At 39.0% G+C, this 27,657-nt stretch overlaps 1 protein-coding gene across 2 annotated transcripts in view; it reads left to right on the forward strand.

Annotated features, from left to right (window-relative positions):
* Window positions 1-26,682, forward strand: part of LOC146574986 (A-type voltage-gated potassium channel KCND3-like) — a 99,628-nt gene extending 72,946 nt beyond the window's left edge. Inside the window, exons 3-7 of one of the 2 annotated variants that reach the window (XM_085275109.1) lie at window positions 254-416; window positions 12,770-12,871; window positions 18,958-19,053; window positions 20,516-20,769; window positions 22,488-26,682. In XM_085275109.1, the coding sequence (XP_085131235.1) occupies window positions 254-416; window positions 12,770-12,871; window positions 18,958-19,053; window positions 20,516-20,769; window positions 22,488-22,725 (853 nt within the window). In that variant the 3' untranslated portion in view covers window positions 22,726-26,682. The remainder of the gene's footprint in view (window positions 1-253; window positions 417-12,769; window positions 12,872-18,957; window positions 19,054-20,515; window positions 20,770-22,487) is intronic. The other variant, XM_085275110.1, reaches the window with a different exon arrangement.
* Window positions 26,683-27,657: the final 975 nt, after the last annotated feature.

Raw genomic sequence — 27,657 nt, forward strand, 5'->3', positions numbered from 1 at the left:
CAAGCACCACAATATCAAGTGTATTCAAAAACTATAGCCTTTCTTTTAATATGCCAGCTTTTTTTCACATCAGTCAACGAGCAAGGACTTTTTATACAAAGTGTTTTCTTTTCTTTCTTTTTTTCTCGTTTCTTCATGCACATATTCGAAACACATTAAAACAGGTGCATATAATTACACAGTAAAGTGCATTTGAAACTATGCATCAACGTTCATCTTTTTCCTAACCTTTCTCATTTATCTCCTTTTGTAGGTATGGGGACATGGTGCCAAAGACAATTGCTGGAAAGATCTTTGGCTCCATCTGCTCCCTGAGTGGCGTCCTGGTGATCGCTCTGCCCGTCCCTGTCATTGTCTCCAACTTCAGCCGCATCTACCACCAGAACCAGAGAGCAGATAAACGGCGTGCTCAGAAGGTACAAGTTAGTGTCTTTTTCTCATGTGCTTCGACAGGGACAACAATGAATATTAGGGGTGCAACGATACACAAAATTCACGGTTCCGTTCAGGTCGATACTTTGGTGTCACGGTTCGATATTTTTTCGATAGAAAAAAATGTTCATGCCTTTTTACTTTGTCATTTATTAAAATTATAAATATATGTTTTAACTCAAAAGTACAGTTTTTAAATTTAATGTTGCTGAAAGTAATAAAAAAATAAATCTATATGATCAAGAAATCACTCATCTTTGGAAAAGAGAGTTTGTTACAGAGAAATGGCTCTTTCCAAAATAAAAGCTATACTACACGCTTCTTCTGGGCTATATTCTCAGCAGAATATTAAACATATCAGGTCCCCATAAGGAGAATCATGTGCTAACGGCTGTCTAAATGACTCGGGTAAAGTTTGTAGCATGCGTGCTTGTTGTTTTTGTCTGCTTCCACTTGTCTTTGCACTAGGATGATGTCGGCGTAAATGTGCAGTCATATTCGTTGTGTTCCCACTAGTGCTGTCAGCGTTAATCTCGTTGAAATGACGTTAACGCCACAACACGGCAAATCTCCGTTAACGAGCTACGGCGGATCGCCACGTGCATGGGGCTGGACGGCATCAACACGTTAACGAGCAAACTGCGCTAACACACTAGTTCCCACCCATGTAATTGAGCATTGCGTGGCACATCCAACATACTGTTTTACTTTAGTCCATGACGCGCTTACCTTCAGGGTCATACATCTCATGAAAACCAAAATAGTTCCAAACACCAGATCTGAATGAGGGTGGGGGAGGTTCAATTTGCCATGTTGCAACGAGAGCTCTGTCTCGCTAGCTTGCCCTGCGGTCAGTGCGTCACTGCGTTCGGCTACTCCGCCTAGGCTGCACTGTCGAGCGCAGATCCACTGAGCGCTCACACAGACAGCATCGTCAGAAGAAAAGTTGATCAAATAAATTAAAAATTTTGTATTGTTCGATACACATGCGTACCGAACCGAAAGCACTGTATCGAACGGTTCAATATCGATACGAGTATTGTTGCACCTCTAAGGAATATGTGTGGCTGAAATCAGTGGCTGTGTTAAATCATGTGCAAATATTACCAGAGGAGTGCATGCTCTTTATTTTCAAAAGGCCGAAGTTGTAATGCAATATGACACATTAATAAATTAATGAGAATAAATGGAAGGATGAAGTGTTGAGTAAAACTTTTGGATGTGCTGTACTAATAGTTAGTCCTAAAATGGGAATAAAAACTTTTGAAAGTCCTTTTGTTTTATTCACATCATTAAAATAATGGATGTGAGTTTAAAGATCTTGATGACAGATGAGTTTCGTTCATATGGAAGGCACACGGGTATTTTTACCAACTTAAAAAAAGGTGCTGGTGAAAGGGACTGACCCCAATTAGGAACTGTACAACTGCTTTGCGAATGAATGTCCTTCACCATAATTCATCCCACATTTTTCAGCACCATCATACACACAAGAAATGTGTTGCCCTTCAGATGCACATTAACATAACATACTTTTAGACACACTCACACACAAGTTTCTTAGACACACACTAAGTACCAAATGTTAGCCAGCCATTCACTACAATTCCCCCAGTAGGCTTGACCTTTCTATGGGGCTAGATAAGAGCGCTATTAAGTTAGAGAGCAGCTGCTGATAGCTAATTGAGGAGGGAAAAGTGTGATTTGAATCCTTACTGATATTAGAATCCTAGGTGTGTGGTTTTCTAATTAATATACTGATTTCAATCAGTTCAAACACAACAGCATGGGCTCTCTCGCACCTTTATTGAGTCCAGTGAGGCTCAGTTCTGAGTAAAATAGGTCTGATAGAGGTAATGAATTGGTGAACTGGTGAAGTTGGATTCATCCTGTTAGATCAAACCTCAGTCAGTCTTGGTAATATTTACATTCAAGAAATTGAGAAAAACCTTGTGTACTTAGATCTGGTTTCATAATATTTTCGAAAGGCTGCCCAGTTGTGTATGTTTCATAAAAATATGACGCACTAAATAATTTTATCGTGTCATTGCTACTTTAAAACACTGTTTCTCACTGATGTAGTATACAGAAAATACAACCTCTGCAGCACTTCTTCTGTAACACTTTCATAACAGATGCGTAGTTACTTGTTCATTGACAGAATGTCTATTGTTTTGATATTGACATGCTTAAGTGGGCATGGTCGTACTGTTGCTAAGCAACAGCGACTGACAGTAGGGCTGACCAAATATACTCCATGACCCAGCAGCTTTTTTTTCCCATGCATTTGTTGTGCAAGTTGCTTTTTATATTGATCTTGAAGGATTTTTTTTTTAGATATCATCTTTCAGTGGTTGTAAAACATTTTTAGACCACAAAGGGACCATAAACTCTTCACACTAATGAAGTTCTTTTAGCTTTTTGATGCTTTTCAGGCTTATAGTGCCTATTAAAGCAGTGAGGAGGCTCTCTGGGAAACTCTCAATGAGGAATTAATTTACAAAAACATTATTAAGCTGTTAAAGGATAATTAAAAAGAAATAACATTTTATTGCTGCTTTTTGCCGTGGTCGTTGAGGATCTTCCCTCAATAGAAATCCCTGATGCAAGTAAACCATTATTCACATTTTAAAAGCTTAAAGGCTTAAAAACTAATGTTCAAAGTTGAAACAACGGACAGGACAACAAAATGTAAGCAAACACGGAAGTGCAAAAGTGCTTAGAAAGAAATCTGATTCAGCAATTAGAGTTAAGGTCTATAGGTGGCTTTAATATAGTAATTTAGCATAAATGTTTGTATCTAAAGTGTCACGTAAATAAAACAAATTTTAAAAAAAGAAAGTAGGTCTGGACTTGGTATTGTATTAAAAAAATTGTTACCTTGCAATTAATAGGAAATGAAAAAATAACTTGTTCTGGTATTTCAACATGACAAGCTGCACTCTGTCATGGCTTTAAATGGATTTAATCCTATTACACAACAAAAATGTCCCTCACACACGTTGGTGTTTTTGTGAAGCTTTAGTTTATCTTGGTCATTGTCTGCTTTTTCACTCATTTTCAGTTTTTCCAGTCTTTCTATCTGACCACTTTCAGAGGAATGTTTTTGCTTTTTAAGCCTCTTAACACTGACCTGTGAATCATTCAAGAAGAAAAAAGGCACCTAACTCAAGGGATGAGCCAGTGTTGTGCTTACACCTAATAAACATGTTAGCAACAAACCAGTTCTAGATTATAAATTTTAGGCACAAGAAACAAGAACCCATCCCAAAAATATATAATTTCTTGCTACTTCTTTAGTTGAATTTATTAAAAGATGCGAAAAACAACATGGTTAATTAGCATAAAATAGTGTTTTTGCTATTTAGATCGCGGCCCCCAACCTTTTTTGCGCCACGGACCGGTTTATGCCCGACAATATTTTCAGGGACCGGCCTTTAAGGTGTCGCAGATAAATACAACAAAATAAAACTAGTACCGGTACCGAAAAAAGAAGATTTATTCATAACACACGTGAAAAGACCGAGGAAAACAGAGTTAACGATAAAAACAATAACAAAAAACTGATAAAAACCCTGAAAACCATACATTTCACACCCGAGCCTCAACTCTCGCGGCCCGGTACCAAACGCCCGGGGGTTGGGGACCGCTGATTTGGAATATTTAGATTATTTAGTGTGCAGTGTGTCGGTAACAAAATGATTAAAGTGCATAAGTGGAGGACAAAAGAAAAAGTGGCAGGCCTAAAAGAGCAAATGAACAGTATGTCAAAGTGATGTCCTTAGAAAATAGCACAAGACACCGACACCAACCCTGAGAGATGCATTTGGCCCTTCAATTGATCCATCTACTGTTCACCGAAGCCTCATTAGAAATGGTGGAAGGGTGGCTGTCAAGAAGCTCTTCTTGACATATGACAGTTATAGCAGGCAAAATAACAGACCCTGATGCAGGACTCTGAATACAGGAATGAACTAAAACAACAATGAAATCCAACACAAATGCAGGGCAGGAGCAGGAACATAGCTGAGTTTATTTTGTCTGTTTCATTGTCAATATGTACAAAGGAGGTACAAGAGTGTCTACAATCATCTGTTAAACACAGCAGAGGCTCTGACATGGTTTGCAGCTTCATTTCAGCAAGTGGCGTTGGGGACCTTGTCAAAGGTGATGTTGGGGATCTGGGCAGAAAAACTAAGCAACACTATCAGTCGTAGACCAGCCTGCCCAGAGCCTGGACCCTGACAATAACTAGAACAGTCTGGGAACAAAAGGCAGCCAAGAGATTTAAATGTTCTGGGGGGTTGGGGGTATTCCTGAAGACTACAGGAAAGTTTCCCTCTGAGAGTTCAGTCTGTACTGAAGAATAAAGATGGCTGTATACATATGCTGGCACATGTTTCAATAAACCAGTGAAACAATTCCTTGTTTTTCCAGCAAAATATAAAAAAATTATGGACTACTGCTCATGGTTTTTGTACAGTGTCCCCCAGTGAGCTATATTTGGTCTAATGAAGTAGCTTCTTCTTCTTCTTCTGCCTTTAATATAACTTAAAACAATAGGAAGAAAAATCAAGGGGAAATATCTGTTATGGTAACTCTGTTCAAAAATTAATTTTCCTTTTATTACTTTATATGTTCTGGCCTCCCATTTCTCTCCAGAACTCATTCGTCTTCATTCTTCTATAACCACACACTGCTCTCGGTTCTTATTACAATTATGTAGTCATCAGGGGATTTGATTTTACAAAAAGGTCTTCTCGTGTATCCATTGTGGCTTCTCAGTCATTAAATAGAAAGTAGAGAAACCAAATTGGGCTTAATGATAGTTATTGCCTGCTAACTACTGGAGTGTATGCCTCAGTGCAAAGTACAGTCTGTCTTGAAGTTCAGTAACCCATTGAGGATATAACTAGCCACAGAAACAACCCCTGCCCTGATACTAATGTTCCTAATTCCCCAATAATTTGAAAACCAAACGTGCAGATGACAAAGACAGGTTCCTCTTTTATTCCTTCAGCAAATCAGCACTGCAGCACAGTGCAGTCAGAGTGCCGATAAGTGTCGAGGCAGTAAATGGACTGAGGTCACACCGGTAATGGGACAGCAAAGTCAAGTGGAGCCACACTGAGAGATGGCAGGTTGTTAAGGAAAAAAAGTCCTGAGACCAGAGACGTGAGGGCAAAACAAGACGATGGGAGCAAGAGAGGAAAGAGGGATGGAGGTCTGACAAGAGTAAAAAGAGTAAGAGAATAAAAAGAAGACCGAGGAAGCAGAAGGAGGAAGTGTAAGAGAGGTCTTATTGGGGTAGAAGAAAGAAAAAACAGGAAGAGGGCTCTATATAGCAGTAGTTTCAAGGCTCACTTGTCTTGGAAGTGAACATTTTGAACCTTTCTGCTGTCTGACTGTCAGACTGTGGGTGGTAATGTTGGAGCATATAGGTCTGATTTGTGCGGTCAACTGAGACCACCGATGAAGTAAAATCACCACAATCATGACTGGATTTTAGTCAGGATGTTGAAGAGGCTCGTTCGGGGCACACCAAACTTTAGAGTAATTTCTTAAAGAACTTCCCCAGCCATGAAATACTTATTCATCACCCTTTAGGAGGCATTTACTTCTAAAGTTGAGTTTAGTGAATTTCAATTTTTGGGATTTTGACGGATTTTTAACATAACCTCTCCTCCCCTTTTACAGTATCATGCTTTGTTTTTAATTTTATGGAGGGAATTTGATGTATCAGAATAACAAAGTATCAAGTATTTGATACTTTCATCAGAATTTTTATACTTTAATAGAAGAATGAGGTTTATTCAGGTGGCTTTGGCTCAGGAGGCAGAGCAGGTCATCTGCTAATAAGAGGGTGGGTGGTTCTATCCCTATCCTCCAGTCTGCCTGTGAAAGTATCCTTGGCCAAGATACTTAACCTCGAGCTGCTCACAATGCATTCATTAGAGTGGGAATGTTAGAAAGTGCTTGTGTGATTGGGAGATGCTGTATAAAGTGCTTTGAGTGTATTTGCCATAAAAATAACACATTCATTCATGGGGTTTTCCGTTTTATTTTACAGTAGAATCTTAAGGAATAAAGCAGTAAAGTATATCAATTAAACTCTGTGGACTTTTTCAACATATTTGAACAAGCAAACATATGAACAACTCTCAAACAGCTCTTTTAGATGAAAGCTGTATGAAAAAGACAGAAAATTTTTAATCATTTTCATAATTTGAATATATAAATGACATAACATTTCAGAAAAAAGAGGCCTCTAGTGAATTTAAAAGCATTGTAGGGAATATGGGGAATTAGAGCTGTGGGTGTTTTTCTCTTGTGTTTTATGCTTCATGTTGTGGGTATTTGTATGCAATATATTGTGTTGTAGAGGTTGTATTTAATGTTTGCTTCCTCGGTCAAGAATTGTGAAATTTGATCTCAGTAGAACTTCCTGGTCAAATGAAGTTAAAGCAGATCAATCACATTTCAGCTTGGGTGTAAGGTTGTAAGATTCTCCGTAGGGAATGATATGTGACACCAAACATCCAGTGTCTTCTCTTTGTTATTGAAATGTGTAGCATCATCATGCCTACATCTAAAGAGCTTCCTGAGACCTTTGGGATATTTATGAATCTGGTACTGAGGTTAAAAAAAAAAAAAAAAAAAAGCTAACCATTCCAGTCCAAGGAAAATATTCTAGAAGTAGAAAAGATTTTCAACAACATGAGAAAAAAATGCCAGTCTGTCCAGGGTTAGACTAGAAGCCTCAGATAATGTAAGATTTCATTACAGGATGTGCAGGTAATGCTTGCAACTGTTGCTATTAGCATGCACACATTTATAGTCTGAAAGAGAATCACAAGCTTAACCTGCATGTGAAGCTTGCCATTAAAAAGTTCTTTCTATCCAAAATGAACATTAGAGTAAAACTGCAGCTTGCTAACGTGTACGCAAAGACTTTTTGGAATAAAGGATAAAGACAGAAGCTTTTTGGCTACAGTAACAGCGGACATTTTTGTGCATTGATTACAAGATTGACATGTTGTATCTTTTCTTTTAAAGAGTAACAAATTATTATGCACAAAAAGAAATTCAAGTGAGATTTACTTACTTACTAATGCCCATCTTTTTTTCTTTCTTTTTTTTACCTTTTTTTGAACTTTTAAACTTGCAAATTGTGCAGCCAAAGCCTAATATACAGTAGTATTTTCCTAGTACACTTTCTTAGTATACATTAATGAGGCACAATGAACTGAAGACATTCTTCTCATGATGAACTTGGGTACTGTAACGGCTAGCGAGGCAAGCCACGTGGAGTTATGAAGAAGGACCCAAAATGAAGGCACTTACTTGATGCGACTGAGCTTTACTTACGATAACAAAAGCTAAACAAAAGCAAGGGAGGCAAAATCAGAACTAAGAAAACCTGAACTAGAAAAACTAAGGATCAAACAAACAAATCTGAAACCTGAAGGAGATGGAGAGCAGAGCAAACATGGGTTAAGATACACAGGGAGAAAACACGGAGTTAACACGGATGGACCCGTGGTGCGCACAAGAGAACACACACTTTAAAAAACAAAGAGTCCACTGTGAGCGACCATCTTTGAACAGAGGCGGGGGTTTACGACACCAACTCTCTGCCATCTATAATCCAGTTTTGAGATCCCTTCCCAGACGCCTTAACGCCCACTCACATCCTGGGCCATCTGATCTCAGGAATTCGCATGATAAGGTGGGGCCAGGTTTCACAATGAACACACCCGAAACTCTGGCTGATTGGGACCCACACCCAGTTTCACACCTTGGCTCAGGCGATTAGAGGATCATCAGGGGGTCCTTTTGTCCCTCTGTGGGGGGTTTCTCCCACTAGGTTTATATCTGGGACTCTCCACCATTTGACCTTAGAACTGAAGAAGCTTCTCGGATGAGAGGTGAAACGTCTTCAAGCAACTTAAAGAAGTCCAGACGCTTTTCTTTGCAAGCTCCTTTGACCATCACATATGATCTTCACAGTGCAGAGAACACAAATTAGCATCCATTACTATAATGAAATAATTTGTTAGTTTGAAATGCTACAGGGAACTATGTACCTGTACATTAATGCTGTGGAAAGACTTCCTGTTCACATAGTCTCCTTCATTTACTGAAGGAGCAATGATTGGAATGTGAGTGCCATCTATACAGCCAATCACGCCTGGGAACCGTGAGAATAAATGTAAAATTTAAGTAGTAGTTCAAGTATCACCACATCATGAATTAAGTTTTGTTCATCCTGATACCTGCAATTTTGTGGAATCCCTCTTTGATAAATCTTGTGGGTCTATGACCGGGGAACACCACAAACGAGTACAGGAGACGTTTCAGTGTAACTGTAACATTCCTGACTGCCCGACAGACGGTAGCCTTGGAAACGTGCTCAGCATCACCAATATTATACAGAAAGCTCCCGTTTGCAAAAAACCGAAGTGCAATACAAATAATATGTACAGAACTGAGAGGATGTCCGCGATGTGTCACATGAGCAATATATGGCCTGAGGATGTTATCCAAATAAATTATGGATTGTGCTGAAAAACGGTAACGTTCACACAGAAAATCATCAGGAAATGATAAAATGCGCTCTAATCACTCTTTCCCGGCGGAGAGCTCTGCGGAGAATTTGGGCTTCAACATCTACAGGTTTCTGACAAAGAGGCGGAGAAAGTCAGGGTTAGTTGAAGTAAACCTGATAGGGGGCAGGTTAGCTTCACGGAGTGTGTCGTCATAGTAACTCACTCAGAATTAATCTAAACTCGCTTTGTGAAACCGAAAACCCAGAGTTTTCGTTAACTCAGGGTATACTTACTCAGATTTTGCACTAAACCGGCTTTCTGAAACAGGGCCCTGTTGTTAGAATGTATTTAATATTACTTTCTACACCAGGATCTTTTTCTACGCAGCTGACGGCTGTAACTGTGCAGGGGCGGATCTAGCAAAGTTTAGCCAGGGGGGCCGATAGGGCATGAACAGGGAAAAGGGGGCACAAAGACATACTTTTCTTTCTTATTCTCATTTAAAATGTCGAGCTTTTAATAAATAATTATCTGAATCTGACACCCAAAGTTTTAATCTGATGTAAAATGTATAGAAGTCCATTACTGTATATAGTAACTGTTAAGTCTAATATACCCTAGTAAGCTATAGTACATTTTCCTTTGGGAAGGTACCATCTGTGCAGTCTGCAATTTTGTTGAAGAAAGATGTTGAATCTATTTAATATTTCTTGAAAAATTATTGATTTCTGTGCTTTTTTTTTCACACTGCATCAAATTAAGGTTGATTACGTCGATTAAGCATCATGAGGTGGCGCGTGAGGGGTGGTTCCCTATTTTTTATTTATTTATTTTTGTTGTTGCTGGGAGTTGGAACCCTATTAGTTAGGTTGCTTAATATTTACGCTAAGTACTCTTTAAAATACCAGAATAGGAAGGATGGTGTAGGTCTAAGTTTATTAGATTGATCAGTATTGCTGAACTATGAAATATTTTTTTTTGCATACAGGTATAACAGAATAGCTTTAGTGTAGTTGTTGTTTTAAACTTGAGTATGAACTTATACAAAATGCAGCAAGATATTTAAAAAAAACAGTTTTGTTGATTAAAAAACACTATATCGGATTCATATCGGTATCGGCAGATATCCAAATTTATGATATCAGTATCGGTATCGGACATAAAAAAGTGGTATCGTGCCATCTCTAGTTCTAACACACCTGAATCAAATGAATGGCTTGTTATTAGGCCTTTGCCAAACTTGGTGGCATGCTGAAAAGGTAATCCAACCATTTGATGCAACTGTGTTGGAGTAGGGATGCATCTAAAAGCTGCAGTAGCTCTCGAGGACTGGGATTCGGCCCTGATCTGACATATGAAAATTCCTCGGTTTGTTTCAGTTATTTATTTACATTTTTTTACTTACTTTTAAGTAAACATAATTTTTTTCTGTTTGGCATTTTCATGATGATGAGTTTTGTAGGACAAAACAATAAATTCATTATCATTGGTAGAGAATTTTCAGTTACATTTTCACTAACATGTCAGTGAAAGATTCATTCAGTCCTTCTGGGGCTCAGACAAACTTTTAAATCAATGGGATTTTAAGGCCATCAAAAGCAAATTGACCTTTAAAAGGCCTGGTTTGCAGTTCGTTCAAGAGCATACACAATGGTTTACAGCATAAAAATGAACACTACAGTGCTCAGTTGGAAAACAAATCATTTTTATTGCAGCTAGACAAATATTGATCCATGTGTGATACCTTTATTAACTATTCAGGGACTTGATTTTAAAGCAGTTTGACTTAATCTGCTTCAATATTTTCCACTGTCTTTAACTTTGAACTAAATGAGACTCAATCACACCTCTGGAGTTGTCATGTGTTTAGAGTAAAAGTTTCTTAGAGAACTGTTTGGGCTCAGCAGCTCATCACAGACGCTCAGCACAACCTTTTGCACTTACAGAAGAATCAGAGACGCTTATTCTTTCATATTTTTCCCTTTCTTGTGTCAAGTAGTACTTTTGATCAATCATAAAGCCAGGCAGCTTGTGACGGTAATTTCACTGGTTCCTAATTCATTCACTCTTCAGCTGCAGAAAGAAGCAGTCAATGATCCTCCCATTTTACCCCTGTCTCACATACTGACCACGTACATACACAAGCACTATTATTACCTCTCAGGTTCCAGCTTTTCATACAACTTCACTAGTCTGACAGGCAGTTTTTGAAGCGTCTAAATATTACTTTTGAATCATGTCTGGAAAGCAGATGTTCTTCGGTATCTCCTGTTTCTTAAATGTATATAAAGGGGGTGAGAGAGAGAGAGCACAGTGGGGTGAGGTTAAAGATAAAGCTCACCTTACAGTTGTCATAATATCCTCTTCATTTTATGAAATCCTTAATGCAATATCTCTCTCATTTCCTGCCTCCTTTGTTCTATTATTTTATCTGTTATTTAAAGCAATTTTATCTTTTTGCTGCAACAGAAAGGGAATAAAATAAACTGATAAATGTTGGCAAACAGACTTTGCAATGTTGTGAACTCAGTAGGTTCTCATGGGCATAATTGGCACTAATGCAGCAAATTATCAATTTGTGCTTGCAGCACCATTAAATGCAAGACTTGGCTTCATGTTGCATTTATATTTTTCTTAGTTTGAGCCCATTTTTTTTTGTTGTTGCTTTTCTTGGTGGACCGACTCTTTAGTTTTATCCTTTTTAGAAGAATCAATCTGAAGGGTTCAGACTCAAAAGTCTCACAACTTTCTGCCAAAAATTGGAGTTTCAAAGAGATCATCGTGATTCTTCATTCTTTATTTATGATTAGTCAGAGTTTGCTGCTCTTCCAGGGATCCAAATAAAATGAATTATAAAAAAAAAAAAAAAAAAAACTCTGTATCAATGGACTGGAAGGAAAAACTAGAAAAAGCGAAGCTGTAAAGAATCAGAAAATATAAGGGCTAAAGTTACAGATGAAAGAATAAAAAGTTAAAAGAAGACATTCATTAAAAAAAGCTTTTTGATTCAATCTACACTGCCTTGGCAAAATTGTTGTTAGACATCCCAATTAAAGCTACAACTACCCAAGAATTGCTTTCATGATTTTGATTGTTGTTTTCTCTATAAAACATAAGAGATCTTTATATATTTAAAAAGAGCACTGTGTTAGACTAAAAACTGATCAAAGTATTTACATATTATTTAACTGTTTTAAACCTGTTTAAAGGTCCTCATATTCTTGCACACCTGTAATCTAGAGTTGGTATAAGCCTCCAGTAACTTGAAATCCTATCATGTTTCCCCCAAACACAAAGACAAGCCATTATCGTAGAATTTGCTGTCTAAAACCTTTTTCTAGCTGGTGACTTCAGCCTCAGTCAGCATCTTTGGGAAAAACTGGAAACTGAGCCAGGCCTTATCGCCCAACATCACTACTGGGATTTCAGCTAAATGTGAGCAAAAATCTGCAGCAGCTAGATAGCAACATATTTATGCTCATTTCAGACTTGAAATTAAATTTTCAGCAATCCCAAATGAGTGTATTGTTTGGGTGCCGACTTACAGACATACTCAGTAGCAGCATGTTACAGACACAAGAACATGACAGCAGTCTCTGTCATATATAATGAAAGAGAGAAACTTGAAAATGCAGAGATAAGAGCAGTCATGTAGTAGCTGTGAAAATTACTACAGAGTTTGTGTGATGAGTTGGCAGATTCTTATCATTAAATAGGTATTAGTCATCTTCTCCGACCTCCCGCCTACCTTGTCTGATGCTGTGACTTCTTCTTCGTCCCACACCCAGAAAGCCAGACTGGCCAGGATAAGAATAGCCAAGTCCGGCAGCGCCAACGCCTTCCTTCAGAGCAAACGCAACGGACTTCTCAACGAACTGCTGGAGCTGACGGTGAGAAAGACCCCTGACCCTCTGAATGCAAAGATCCACCAACAGCAAAGTGGGCGCGATGATTTCTTGGAAGCTGTTTTAATTAAGTGTGCTCATTAAAAATGGTGCAATGCCAGCAGGTTGTAATTCAGTATTAATCATGTTGTTCCTTGTCAAACGCCCATGTACTAATTATTTCAGTTCACTGCAACTCAGTTGCTTGGAGGCAACAACTTCACATCTGCAGTACGCAAACACAAGCAAAGTGGCAACAATTACTGTCAAATAAACAGAGAACAATTTAAAAGTAATTTAGAGGCTATAAAAGAAGAAGTTGGAGCCATTACATTCTTGTTGTTATGCAGGGAAGAGGTGATAGCAGAGGCTAATAATGCCCCATGTGAGTGTTATCTGTGTAATAACACAAAGTGCTTTTTTTGGTTGTTCATCAGTCTGAGACTTGATTTAATCTGTGTCTGTGAAAACGGTAAGCTGAGGTTATCTAGGATGTAAGATTGTTCTTAATTGCTTGTCGAGTCGCTCTTGGTAATAATTAGGTTGTTAGTGCATTAAAGGAGGCTTCAAAGCAAAACGGAGCCGCTGAACAATGAAACAGTGGAGACAATAGAGATTAACTTGAAAGTAGTTTTGAAATTCAGTTTCTAATGCCTAGCCTAAGAAGAGGACATAAATAATTATTTGCTCTACTGTAATGCATGTCTGCGCATAAAGATCAGAACTTTCTACTTTTTGAATCAATCATCCCCTCACTCTTTTATACAATATATATATATATATATACACATATATTATAACCACCGTGGAAAAATGTGTTAGGTAAAGTGTGAGCAAATTGCCTAAATCCCATCCATCTAGACCATCGCTCGTGTTTTCAGTGACACACTCCCCTCCTTGCAGATGGTTACTAAAATCCATTTGGACCTAATAGAGTCCAGTATGAAAGCTCATGGGTGTCTGCAAGTGGTTAGAATTATCATATAAATGCCATCTGTGAGCACTGAGCACCCCCCTTTTCTTTTCGTGTCTGTGATGAAGCTGCCAGAGTCCTGATGCATCAAATTACGATGGTGTCAATTCTGACAGTCGGTGACGCTGCGTGGGTCCGAGGTAGGAGTGAGTGGAGATATATGACAAAAATCACTGATTCTGTCACAGTCATTAGTTAGACTAGAAGTTCACTCGGGGTCTGGTTGCATCTTGGCTTTTTTTATTTGTTACTTAGATCACGGGTATTGATAATCCTGTTGAGTTTTATGGTAATCTTGCATACGAAGGCATTACAGCTTTATCTCTTATCTGATCTTTTTTCCTGGAGTAATTTAAATCTATAAAAAAACTGCTCAAAACAGTATCACAGAGGAATGGTGCGTCATGCACTAAAGAAACAAAGAAAGAAGCCACACACCCATAAAAGCCAGCTTCACTTATACAAAAATCAGCACATACAAGAACGCAAAAAAAGAAGGCTGTAGTGAACTAGGACAATATATATAAAATAAATGAGTGGGTCACTCATTTACTTGATGCCATCAAGCCTTGAAATATGTATATAAACATATATTTGTACTTCCTGCATGCCCATGCCATCAGCTATGCATTAGTACACTTTCAGGTTTCCAAAATGATCAACTTTCCGCCCCAGGAGCTGAGTGTTCCTAGTCTTGATAATGCGCTTAGACCAAATCAAATTTTTCATAGGTATTATACCTTATGTCACCCACTTATTTTTGAAGGTTTACAGCATCTCCACAAGATATTTATCCATCCATCCATCTTCATCCGCTTTATCCGGGGCCGGGTCGCGGGGGCAGCAGCCTAAGCAAAGAGGCCCAGACCTCCCTCTCCCCAGCCACCTCCTCCAGCTTATCCGGGGGAATACCAAGGCGTTCCCAGGCCAGCCGAGAGATATAATCTCTCCAGCGTGTCCTGGGTCTGCCCCGGGGCCTCCTGCCGGTGGGACATGCCTGGGACACCTCACCCAGGAGGCGCCCAGGGGGCATCCTTGTCAGATGCCCGAACCACCTCAGCTGGCTCCTTTCGATGTGGAGGAGCAGCGGCTCTACTCTGAGCCCCTCCCGGATGGCCGAACTTCTCACCCTATCTCTAAGGGAGAGGCCAGCCACCCTTCGGAGGAAGCTCATTTCTGCCGCTTGTATCCGCGATCTCGTTCTTTCGGTCACTACCCACAGCTCGTGGCCATAGGTGAGGGTAGGGATGTAGATCGACCGGTAAATTAAGAGCTTCGCTTTTACACTCAGCTCCCTCTTCACCATTACTGCAGCTGCAGCCATAATCCGTCTGTCGATCTCGGGCTCCCTTCTCCCATCACTCGCGAACAAGACCCCGAGATACTTGAACTCCTCCACTTGGGGCAGGAACTCATCCCCGACCCAGAGTGGGCACTCCACCCTTTTCCGGCTGAGAACCATGGCCTCAGATTTGGAGGTGCTGATCCTCATTCCCGCTGCTTCACACTCGGCTGCGAACCGTTCCAGTGCGAGCTGGAGGCCCTCACCCTGGTGTTGATGAGGTCCGCCCCGAGTTCCTGAAGGCTCTGGACGTTGTAGGGCTGTCCTGGTTGGCACGCCTCTGCAATGTTGCGTGGAGATCAGGGGCAGTACCTGTGGACTGGCAGACCGGGGTGGTGGTCCCCATCTTTAAGAAGGGGGACCGGAGGGTGTGTTCCAACTACAGGGGGATCACACTCCTCAGCCTCCCTGGGAAAGTCTATGCCAGGGTGTTGGAAAGGAGAGTTCGTCCGTTAGTCGAACCTCGGATGCAGGAGGAACAATGCGGTTTTCGTCCTGGTCGTGGAACACTGGACCATAACAAGATAAATATAACAAGATATTTATTTTAATTGTTATTAAGAAACAATGGCTTTTTTTTTTCAAATAGCAGCATACATCCAGAATATATGCTATAAAACTCCTGAACAGCTGACCTACCCCAACTGCAATTTGTACATCAGCACACTTTTTATCCTTATTTTTATCTTTATTATCTTGTTCCTTTAACCCTTACCTAACTTGGCATTTGTGTATGGACACCAAAGGAAGAATTTCATTGCACAGAGAAATGCTATTTCTTCTGTATACATGACAATAAACACTTTGAATCTTGAATCTTGAATAAGATCTGAGTTTAGGTACTATCTTGATCAATGTGCTATAGAAGTATGCAACAACTCGGACATCAGCTTAAATAAAACTATATTTATTATTTCACTGGTTACTCAGCAAATGAAATGAAAAAAGGTGGGAAGCTTCACAATTGTATTATTTATATTCAACATATGCATAATTGCACAAACAGTGACAACAAGCAGACCCAACTTTAAAGGGAGGCACTGCTGTAGTAACTCAACAGCTAGCTTAGACCTCAATCACAAAGGCCTAGAGATCCGGTATCCACAACTCACCAGGAAAACTGGGTGCATGGAGGTCATTATGAGTCACTTGGTGAAATTGGTTGCAAAGACGATGCTGCACCGATTACCTCTTTCAGATGGCTTTGGTCGTTAGCAGTTTGCCATGGCTGCCACAGTTATGGTAGTTTTGGGAGTGGGAGTTTTTCCTTCCCGCTGTCACCAAGTGCTTGCTCATAGGTGGTCGTCTGATTGTTGGGGTTAAAGTGCCTTGAGACAACTGCTGTTGTGTTCTGTATAGAAAATCTTGTCTGCAATTATAACCTAACTATTACCAAAAATGGAGAAAATTTGCCTTCAAAGTCAAGTTATGCCTTTTACTTATACAACTCTCTGTTTTCACTACCGCTTGGAGAGAGCAGTTGGCAAGTGTTTGCAGGTGTTCAGTGTAAACCTCTTTGTGACTTATTTCACCTTGTGACAAAGGTGAGGCATATTCAAGGAATACACATTTAATCCTCATGACCGGTGATTGCCAGTTGGTGACCAGCTGGTCTAGGCCTGTGTGACTGAGGCCACAGCACATAGCACTCTATATATCCTGAACTCACAGCATCCTGGACCTGACTCACAGCTAAATGCCAAACTAACTGATATTACCCTTCACACTTCCATTGAGGCAATGGCCAGGCCAGCTCCAGAATACAGAAGTAACTTAACATTGGATAAAGTGCATTAATGTCATTCTCTAACTGATTTGAACACCTATTTATGGTAATATGTGATTGAATAGTGCAGTTACAACATTAGTTGGATAGCCAGACTGACAAATCACAGCCCTCTAATGACATCTCCAGGAACTTGACATTTGGGTCATACATCCATTTTGAGGATATTGAAAAATGCCCAGATGGTAGAAGACCTTCTTGAATCTGAAATAAATAAATTGAGTTGCTACAAAGTAACAAAATTAATTGATACATCATTTAATATTAAATAAAATAACCTATAAAAAGAGTCCTGCATCCCTGAATACATCTTTAATCAAGACAATTAATTTTTGGATTATTTCATTTACTCAGTCCCTGAAAAAGATATGTTCACATAATTATACACATCTCATTATTACTGTTGTAGTTTTGGACATCACATGAATAACACTGAATACTTAAGGGCAGAGGTTCCCAAAGTGTGGACGAAAGGTGCAAACACATAGAAAAATCTGCGTTTTCAAAAATACCCGTGTACACGTGGGCGTAGCCTGAGTTTTTAAAAAAATCGCAGTTTTCGGTGATTCGAAACACCATTTATGTGTGGACGAAAGGCCCAAACGCGTAGAAACAGCTGCGTTTTCAAAAATACCCGTGTAGATGTGGACGTAAAACAGTTAGTAGTTTATTTCATTGCTACCTGTAATTTACTGCAGTTTACTTGTATTTGTTTAGTTGTTTACTAAATATACTAAATGCAATGGAGTTTGAAAATAAAATATAACAAAATACGGGAACCACTGCTTCAGGGGGAGTTTTTTATTACAAATACATTGGGAAAAAACACATTTAGTTATTGTCCAATCATTCATTAGCAGCACGGTTATCGTGATCAGCTTCCTTTTACTGACTGCACAAAGTCAGCTTCTTTATTTACATGAAAGACCATTGAATCTCGCTCTGTATCTATATTATGTGTGTATAGGTCCTCTGCCAGAGGATAAATGCACAAATCCAGCGATCGGAAAACGTGCCCACGTGACGGTGTTGTTCATGTTCCTGGAATCCAAATGAGAGTCCATGGGCTGGTTTGCCTCCTACCCCAATCCTCTGAGTAACAATGAACAGTGTGGGGAGAGAATTAACCATTTTCAGTTTTCATGTTATTTGGTAATTGCAGTTACTTTGAGACAAAGGAATATTAAAGGCTGAATTTCAAACTAAGCCTGTCAGGAAAAATACCAACAAAGGGTTCCATAAGTTTCTGCTTCTGTGGGGTTTTTTTCCCTTCCTCAAACTCTGCGATTTCTCTTCTTTCTGAAGCTTCTGACATCAATAACTGTTTAGCTGCCTCCAGAATCAAATAACACTCAGCAGTACCTACTTAGACAATTAAGTTAGAGGATTCGCAGTAGCACGGTTTTATAATTTGCATGTTGTTTGCTCAATAAACTGAAATTGGAAGTTATTTTGCTGCTTGCTTAGACAAGGAAACAAATCAAAGAAAAACAGTAGGCTGTTTGTGGATTTTTTTTAAAAAAACAAAAAACTACAAAATAGGAAATAAATTACAAATTGGAGAAAGTGGACAAACCACTTGCTAAGCAGACCTAAAGATAAGGGATCAATTCACTCCAAACAGGAATGTGGTTCACTATGTAACAAGTAAATTATTTGAAAGCAATTGGCAGGAGCTGTTGTCTACCTGTTCATAACTGAAATGAGGAGAAACTCATCAAACATGAACAAAAAGATTTCAGATGAAACTGAATGCCATGAAGCAGAACCTCCGGCTTTTTATTACTACTTCATTGCTAAAGGTTCATTTTCAAAGTATTAAGTAAATATCAAAGAGCAATCTCAGCATCTGGGTCTTTATGTCTAGAGATTTATGTCCAAGGGCAACTTCCTGAATAATTTCATAATACCTACTAATACCTACTGTGTGCGTGCGTGCGTGCGTGCGTGCGTGTGTGTGTGTGTGTGTGTGTGTGTGTGTGTACAATCAGGGTACAGAAGAGGATGAGCAGAAGCTGACCCAGAAGTCCATCTCTCTGTTAGAGAGCCAACACCACCACCTACTGCACTGTCTGGAGAAAACAACAGTAAGTGCACTCTGTTATAAATATACATGTCCACTGTGTAGCTATGGCTGAAAACTTGGCTAACATTAATGAAGCTAGCGATGAAACTTTTTTAGATTTTCCAAATGTTACCTTATCAGAAGCTTGCTCTTCACACTGACTTTGCATGTAGCTGCCAACTTCCCCCAAAACAGATGAAAAAAGGTGTTTAGGGCATTGCCAAAAATGTCTGTCATTGTCACAGTAAGGTGTTCTTTGCTCTCAAATCTGTGGTTTGAGTTCAGCTGGAAGCAAAAAACACATTCTTGGTAAAATAAATAATTTTTAAAAAAAATGTCATAATGTTTGCACGCCAGGTTGACAGTTGTTATGGGACTTTGTGGGTGTGGGGTTTAGAGTGGGTCTGTAAAAACTGGAACTTGCGGGGTTTTACAACTCAGCTGCACCATAAACTACATTTGGCATATTACGATGCCAAATCTGCTACACTGCAGTGAACCTGGTTTCTGAACTGCCCACCACAGTTTTGTCATGCAGTTCACACAGATGAGGCGTCACTGACGGCACACCAGTGTGTATTTGGACAGAGGAATATTCTCTTTTATTATTTTCTCTGTGTTGTCGCTTGTGATTTGCGATGTTGTCACTATTTTTCACATTTCTATATTGTTTTATATTTATTCAAACTGAGTTTTTGTACACAGTTGTTCAGATTTTCAGGCATGACAATGAAGTAAAGATTCAACATTTAAATGAGTTTCCTTTCAGTACTGAATCACATTAAATTTAAGGTTCCCTATTAGACAGAATACGTCAGTTTATACTTGTGACAGTCAGTCGAGCTTGAATTAGAACTTTCTGGCTTCAAGCTAACAGTTGTACATCATAATGTTGGACATTTATGTATTCCTTTAGTCTCTGTATGAGGATGAAACTACTCTTGAACTTAAATTATGATATTAAAGGAATATTCACAGTATCTGTTAAACATAACTACCCCTAAGTTCACTTAAACCTGGTCTGTGGTATACTTGTGTTAAAGTTTAGCTATGGTAACCTGTGCAGACCTGTGCAACAAGACACAGAAGACACTGGTTCGTACTACAGTTTGAGGACAGGACAGGATTTAGATCGTCATGTAAAGGTTTGTCTCAAATCTGCATCCACTGTAAAGTCTTTAAAGCTACTGTTGCAAAAGATGTTGGCTAAGATCTGTATTAAACACTGACAGTGTTATCCAGGCAGCCAATAAAGGAAATCAGCCAGGTGCATGATTTTTGTATGATAAGATGAAGGTTATTTTTTATAATTTCTTTAAATTGTATTTGTTTTGGTGTGGTTCCTTTTGTAAAATTATAAGTGAAGTACAACTGGGCAACAAGTCCTATAACGCTGTTGTGTAGCCTATTTACAGACTGCTGTTTTTCCTCTCTCCTGTTTTGCTATCCCCATGTTTTTTTTTCATTCATCTTTTTCTCTCCAGGCTCACGAGTTTGTGGACGAGCAGATATACGAGCAGAACTGTTTGGAAACGGCTCTGCAGACCTATCCCTCACGCAGTCCCTCTGTATCCAGCCATGACAGCTCCACACGTACCTGTTGTAGTCGAAAGAGAAAGAGAAATGTTCCTCTGCCTAACACCAGCCTGCCCACCACCCATTCAACACACCAGGGCCCGCTGCAGGAGCTCAGTGCCATCCACATACAGTGTGGTGACCCACTGTCCCACACCGCCAGGTGAAACAAAAACAGATGCAGGGGCAAGCATCAGAGGTTTGGCAAAAAATTTCAAACTCCTGGTGTTTGGCCATTGAAACTGTTTTATGTGTGCAAGCATTAATCTTTCACTCCAAAACACATCTCTGGGGGTACACTTTGAAGTCCCTCACTCGACTCTAGACATTTAATAGATGGATCTGAATAGGCAATTGTCAACATTAATCCAGCTGCATTTAAATAATCTAATTAAATAAAATATATCTTTGAGAAAGTAGTTATACTTTTTAACTAGCAGAGTACATTAACTTTTAAAAATGTCATTTTAGTTTTGTACAGCTTTATTACACAAATTCCTCTCAAAATAAAAGGTATTTTAAGGACTCACATGTTTCATATTTTACTTCTCAAATGCATCACTAGATACATTATATGGACAAAGGTATTTGGTCACACTTCTTGGTCTCTGGTTCCAGGTGTTTTCAGTCCCATTGCTACAGATGTATAAAATCGAGCATTTAGACTTCTGCCTTCACAAACCTTTGTGAAAGAATGTGTCGTTCTAAAGAGCTCAATTAATTTGAGCACGGTACAGTACTAGGATACCATTGTTGCAACAAGTCTGTCTGAAATATCTTCCTTTCTAATATTCAACGATAAACTGTAAGTGGTATGCAAATTGCAAAGTGGAAGCATTTAGGACCCACGGCAATTCAGCTACTAAGTGTCAGATCAAGTAAAGTTACAAAGTGCTGAGGCACACAGGGCTTAAAACTTACCAATGCTCTGCTGACTGAATAACTGCAGAGTTCCAAACCTCCTCTGGGATAGCATAGAAACTGTCTGACGAGAGCTTCGTGGAATGAGTTTTCACGTCTGGAGAGCAACATGCGAGCACAATGCCAAGCGTCTGCTGGAATGGTGTAAAGTCCACTGCCCCTGGATTCTGGAGCAGTGGAAATATGTTCTGTGGAGTTCCAGGCAGAATGACGGATTAGTCTTGGTTTGGCAAATGCCAGACCCCTCCTCCACCGAATTTTACCTTATAGGGTTGTTTATTTTTAGGATTGGTCTGGTCTGGTTTGGACTGATCTATGCTTCAGTGTTGAAAAAATCAGTTTGGGGAAGACCCTTTTCTCTTCCAGCATGACTGTATCCCAGTGCGCAAAGCATGGGCCATAACATTATGATCAGCTGATAGTGCTGAAGACCTTGAGTGACCCACACAGAGCCCATTAAACACTTTTGGGATGAACAAGAGTGGAGATTGTGAGTCATACCCCTCATCAGTGTCTGACCTCACAAATGTTCTCCCGGTTGAATTGGCAAGAATTCCCAGACACACTTCAAAATCTTGTAGAAAGTCATCACAGAAGAGTAGAAGCCATTATTGCTGCAGAGGGGAGACCATTTCCATTTTAATGCCTATGAATTTATAATGGGATGTCATAAAAGCTCCTGTAGGTGTAATGTGTAGGTGGCCCAGTACTTCTGTCCATAAAGTCATAAAGTGTTGTTTTAAAGATTTGTTTAGGCATAAATAATAAAGCTGACTGTGAGTGCAGTTAACTGATAAAACTTTGGTATATAAATTTCTCCAGAATCTTCATTTCCTGCCCAAATTTACAAAAACATTATAGAAATTACAGAACATGTTTTGCTTAAAAATGATATGTAATTACATATGCAATTACTACTGTTTGTACTAGACATTAACCACATTTAATTATACTTAACAGCCGCTCCAACCTCAACCTTAAAACTGACGAGAGCAGCAGGATCAACTGCAAAAGTGGCCGGATCACCACAGCCATCATCAGCCTCCCAACACCCCCTGCTTTAACCCCTGATGGAGACGGGTTCCACGGGCCCCCACAGCGGAGGCCGCCCCAACCTCCAAGTCACCCACCACCCTTGAGCATTCAGACCACAACAAGCTCAGCTGGCGCCAACATCGTCAAAGTCTCGGCTCTGTGACTGTGTGGCTGAAAGATGTAACTCACCCCACCAGGGGGAAGAAAAGCAGAGGAGGAGGAAGCAGGTAACACTACATTCATGGACGTACCGTGTTCCCTAATACAGGGTCAGTGAGAAGAGAGGTGTACTCCAGAGGACTCACCAGTTATGGAGACATTATTGAGGTAGAGGACTGTAGATATGTGACCTGAGAATCACGCTCGTGTCATGTTGTGTATGTACTGTAGATACGATGAGAGCTGCTGCATTTCTAAACGTTTCCTACAGCAGTGGAGATGGTGGAAAATAACTGATGATATTGTGCAACTGGCAGAAACATCAACAAACCCTGTTGACCATCACAAATTCACAGTAAATTTGACGTGAATTCACAGTGAAAAAGAAGATTTGTTGGATTAAATACTGAAGAACAAAGCTGTTGAATCTGATTGGTCATGTTTGTGTTATGTGATTGTCTATAGTATTTTGAGAAACATAAACTGTTTTAGTTTAAAGTCGCCATGCCTGATGCTGCTAATATCATCCCTGAAATGTGTATTTCATTTGTTGCAGACTGGAAACAGCGTTTCTTTGTTTTCGTTGGATAATTGTATCGATACATTATGTTGATTCCTCAAACCAAACTGTGATTTTAGTTGTATTTGAAAAATCCCACTGAATGTGGACTGAAGGCTGACGGTCGTCGTACTGCATTGAAACAGAGCAGTGGTTCTCAGCCTTGAGCTGACCGGAGAATTACTATAAAGCAAATGTATAATTTAATGTTGAAGGATGAGGTTACAGTACATCCCATGAAAAGACCAAAACCAACCACTTGATTAGCTGAAATTCATTCATCCTAGTCTTAACTGTTTGTGTTACAAAAACACAGGAAAATAACTTGTTTTAAATAATTTTCTCCTGCAGATTAATATATGTGTTGCAGTAGTTTGTACAGCAGAAGGACAATGTACATGAGGGTTCTGACATGTTAATGTAAAGAAGAAACAAGCCATGCAGTGAAACAGTGATAATAATAAAAGGTATATAACATTGCATATTTTGGGAGGGGAAATACTACAACATTTGGTTTCAGTACAACAGCAAGTGTTAGTAAGGCCAGGATACTGAATAACATGATTGTATCGACAGTGTCCCAGAATGAAGTATCGTTTATGGCTCAGTCACACTACAGTAAAACTGTTGCATTCAGCAACCGATTGCAGGTAGTTTCAAAAACTAACTGGGTGCCCAATTTTGATCCTAAGGTGATTTTGTAGGTTACCTGCTCCGTGGCAGCCTGTGTCCAAACAGTCTGACTCAAACTGACTCCAGTCACTCTCAGACAGACTGGTTAAAGCTTGCAAATAATTGCCGTCTAATTTATAAATGTAGACAGATTGCCAACAAGTAGCAATCAATCTGAGTCAGTCTGTGCAGGACTCATCTGTGCCTCATCTCTTTGCAGTTGATTTTAACACAAATTGTTGCCAACTGCTTGTATTCCTAAATAAAAGCAAAGCTGCATCTATATCATTTCGCTGTCTTGCAGCAACCATCACATCGCTATTTGTGGAGAAATTTCTGTTTTGAGTCTATGAGGTTGTAACTGGACTCTGAATGTAAGTAGTTCATTTAAATTTCTGTTGAGTGTAAATTTCTGTGTATGTAGATAGCAACAGATTTGCAACAGACAGCAACAGATTCACAATTTGCCAACTGGAGCCCCTTCTGTCACAAACTGACAGCAAACTGAAGACAGCAACTGGGGTTGCAGACCTGGTCCCCATCTTTGAAAAAGCCATTTTGAAGGAAGCAAGATTCCAAATCAACTGCACACTCTCACAATATCTTTGGTGTCATGCTCTCCAAGCACTCTTTCCTGGTGTCACTGTAGCAATTTCCGATCTTAATAACACCACAATTTAATTTCAAATATCAAAAATTATTTTCAATTTTTTTTTCACAACTTAAGATTGGAAATCGTTGTGTTTGCACAGATTCACTTTGATCGTCTCTTGATTTGCCGGTTTTAAATCACTGCATTTCACCTTTTTTCCTGCCATTGGCAACATTGGGGAAACTTTACAGATCAAATTAGGTCACATACATGGCATGAATTGATAGGATGTTTACATTTAAATAGCCATCATAAAAAAATCTTAATTTTTTGTAACTAAAAAATAAGGTTAAACTTTATTTATTATAAAATACCTCTCACAGAACACCTGTAGTACCTACTGTGGGTACAAGTGGGCTGCAGCCCAGACTTTGAGAATTACTGAGCTAGGTTAAATTCATTGTTACATTGTTGCCATCTTATGGAACAGAAACAGAGAATATTGCCGGGCTTATCCTGACAAACAACCTACAAAATTCATATTAAAAAATAAATTGTGGTTAAGTGCTTGTATGAATTTGATAGCACACTGACGCTTTATGCCCACTGTGCTGCTGCCACTCACGTTGAAGGTTGAGCAGGACACTGAAATGGAAAATAATACTGTGCATGTTCATCATGAATGTTTGGGTATTGAATGCCATGAAGGTTGAGCACCACTCGACCTGGACAATTACAGGACGTAACGTATTCGTGTTCGGTTCGGCATTATAAAACTAAAACTAAAACGAAATCCGCTGAATATTTGAAAATATTTTAAGTGTAGATAAAATACCCAGAGCTAAAAAATTATTTGTTTTTTCAGGTATTCTGTCTTACCTTAAAAATTTTAGTTGATTTTTTATTTTTTACTTTCTTTTTGACATATTTGTAGCCCTCTGTCTTCTCTAAATGTCTCTGAAAAGATGTGATTTCACTGATGACTTGAAATATTTGTGTGCTGTTCATGAGACACTAAGCACAACTCATATCTTCTCAAATGTTTAGAAAAATAAAATAACTTAATCCACTTAATGTTTTCAGTGATTTCCACCTTAAACATGTTTTTTTTTTCTTACATTAAATGTGTTTATCTTGAAAGCCAGTTAAACCAATATTATACCAGCTTCTGAGCAGGATAAACAGCACATGTGAGTGACCCTGGAGTTGGCATAGTTTTGTCAAACTGCTGTTTTTAAGGTCAAAAACAAACTCATTCTAAAGAATATGCAGCTAATAATTCGGTCAGTCTCAGAGATGCTCACAGGATGGCAGCAGAGATACTTTCTAACATTAAATCAAAATGAGCTGAGCCCCGTAGGACTGATTTCTGGCCTTACTCCTCACTGGATTATCATTTCTAGACCTACTTGCTGCACACTGTTGCACATTTGAAGTCGGTAGATGCGTGTTTGGAATAGTTTGTGCCAAGTGTGCTATAGTTATCTGTATCAATTATACAATGTGTTTATTTTTCTCTTGGTTTTGTTTGTTAACGTGGAACCTGAGGGACCAAGTGAGGTCTTTTTTTGCTGTACTGGTATTTTTTGTGTTGCATTTCTGTATTTTGTCACGTTTTAACAACGAGGTGAAAGTATTGTGTGAAAATGGTCACTTTTCTGTCCTTTGTAAGAACAACAAAGTAGTGGTATTATTTATGCTGCTTTACAAAAACAAACCCTTTAGACACTTTTTGTCTCGTTATTGTTGGAAATATTGAGCATCTGCCCGGCCGTGGTGTTCATAAGCTGGATTTTGGTTACCATTAAAACAGTATTTACATATTAAGGCTTTTTTGCAGCTTCATAGACCACGTTCACCTTTTTTAAAAATGTATATTAAGAGAAATCACCTTTCTCACACCAGAGTGACTCATATATGAAGATTTTTGTTGTGATTATCTGATGGACTTTACTTCAAAGGCGTCGTTGAGGTCTGTTCTAAAAGTCTTGGCATTGCTGTTTGTGTTGTTTCTTATTCTTTTTATTTTTTGAACTGAGCTTTTTCTGTCTGTTTGCTGTGTGTACGGTATTCTGTCAGTTTGTTTGTTATAAGAACTATGAAGTGTCAGAAAATTAAACTCTGCCACAACAGTCAAACGCTGTCTTTCTTCTCGCTCCCGTCACCAGTATCTTTGCATAGAAATCTGCATTTTCATTTTGGTTTCATTGTTTCATTTTACACAGATTGAAATTTCAAGATGAGCCCAGTCTTGTTTAAATTTAGGAATAAATCACATCATCTCTTATATTTTACACTTAAATCTCCAACTCAAGTCGAGCTTTATAAAAGTGGAATTACTGACATAGTATTTCACAGACTTCAAGCAGAGCCCATGTATGCATCATACATACACAGACTTTTGCACACTATTCACTTCGGCACTGGCACAGTGACCCCACGTAAAGTCTGTAACTTTATGTGGTCTGCTACTTCATGGCTGACTTGCTGTGGTTCCACTTTGCAATAATACCACAGCTGATCATGTAATATCTAGTGTGGTATTACTCAAATGTAGTGAGAATGGCCTGTTCGGTCATAAATGTTTGTGAAAGCAGACTGCATAGCTGCATGGCTATAGGACTGAAAACAGAGCGTCATGTGCCCGGATACTTTTATCCATTAAGTCTATTCAACCCAATATTCTGCAGAATCTTTTATTGTGTCAGTTACATTTATTTTGTTGTGAATAAACACCACATTTCTTCTTGTGACTATAAAATAGAGCTTTAAAAACCACTGAATGTTTGTTCATGTACGTTTCATATTCTCAAAAGCAGGATTAGCATTGCCAAAATGTTACACCCTTCAATATTTTACATAACCACAAACATGAATCTGTCTGCACATTAGTAAATGCCTCACGAGATGAAAGTATGAATCAGCCTTTGTAGAATCGATGCCACTGTGTTTACTAAACATATTACCAAACACACATTAAATATTTTATCACCAAAACTAATGCAATATATTTAATGGGTAAGGTTGTAGGCTGTATCTAAGATCATGCGACCACATTTATTTTAATACAACAACGTTTTAATGTTCTTTTAATCTTGCAGAGTTTTAGCAGA

This window comes from Mchenga conophoros, linkage group LG5 (assembly GCF_057382185.1).
Source record: "Mchenga conophoros isolate Kocher_MC1m ecotype Shallow Benthic linkage group LG5, M_conophoros_male_GT1.1, whole genome shotgun sequence".
Classification (NCBI taxonomy): Eukaryota; Metazoa; Chordata; class Actinopteri; order Cichliformes; family Cichlidae; genus Mchenga; species Mchenga conophoros.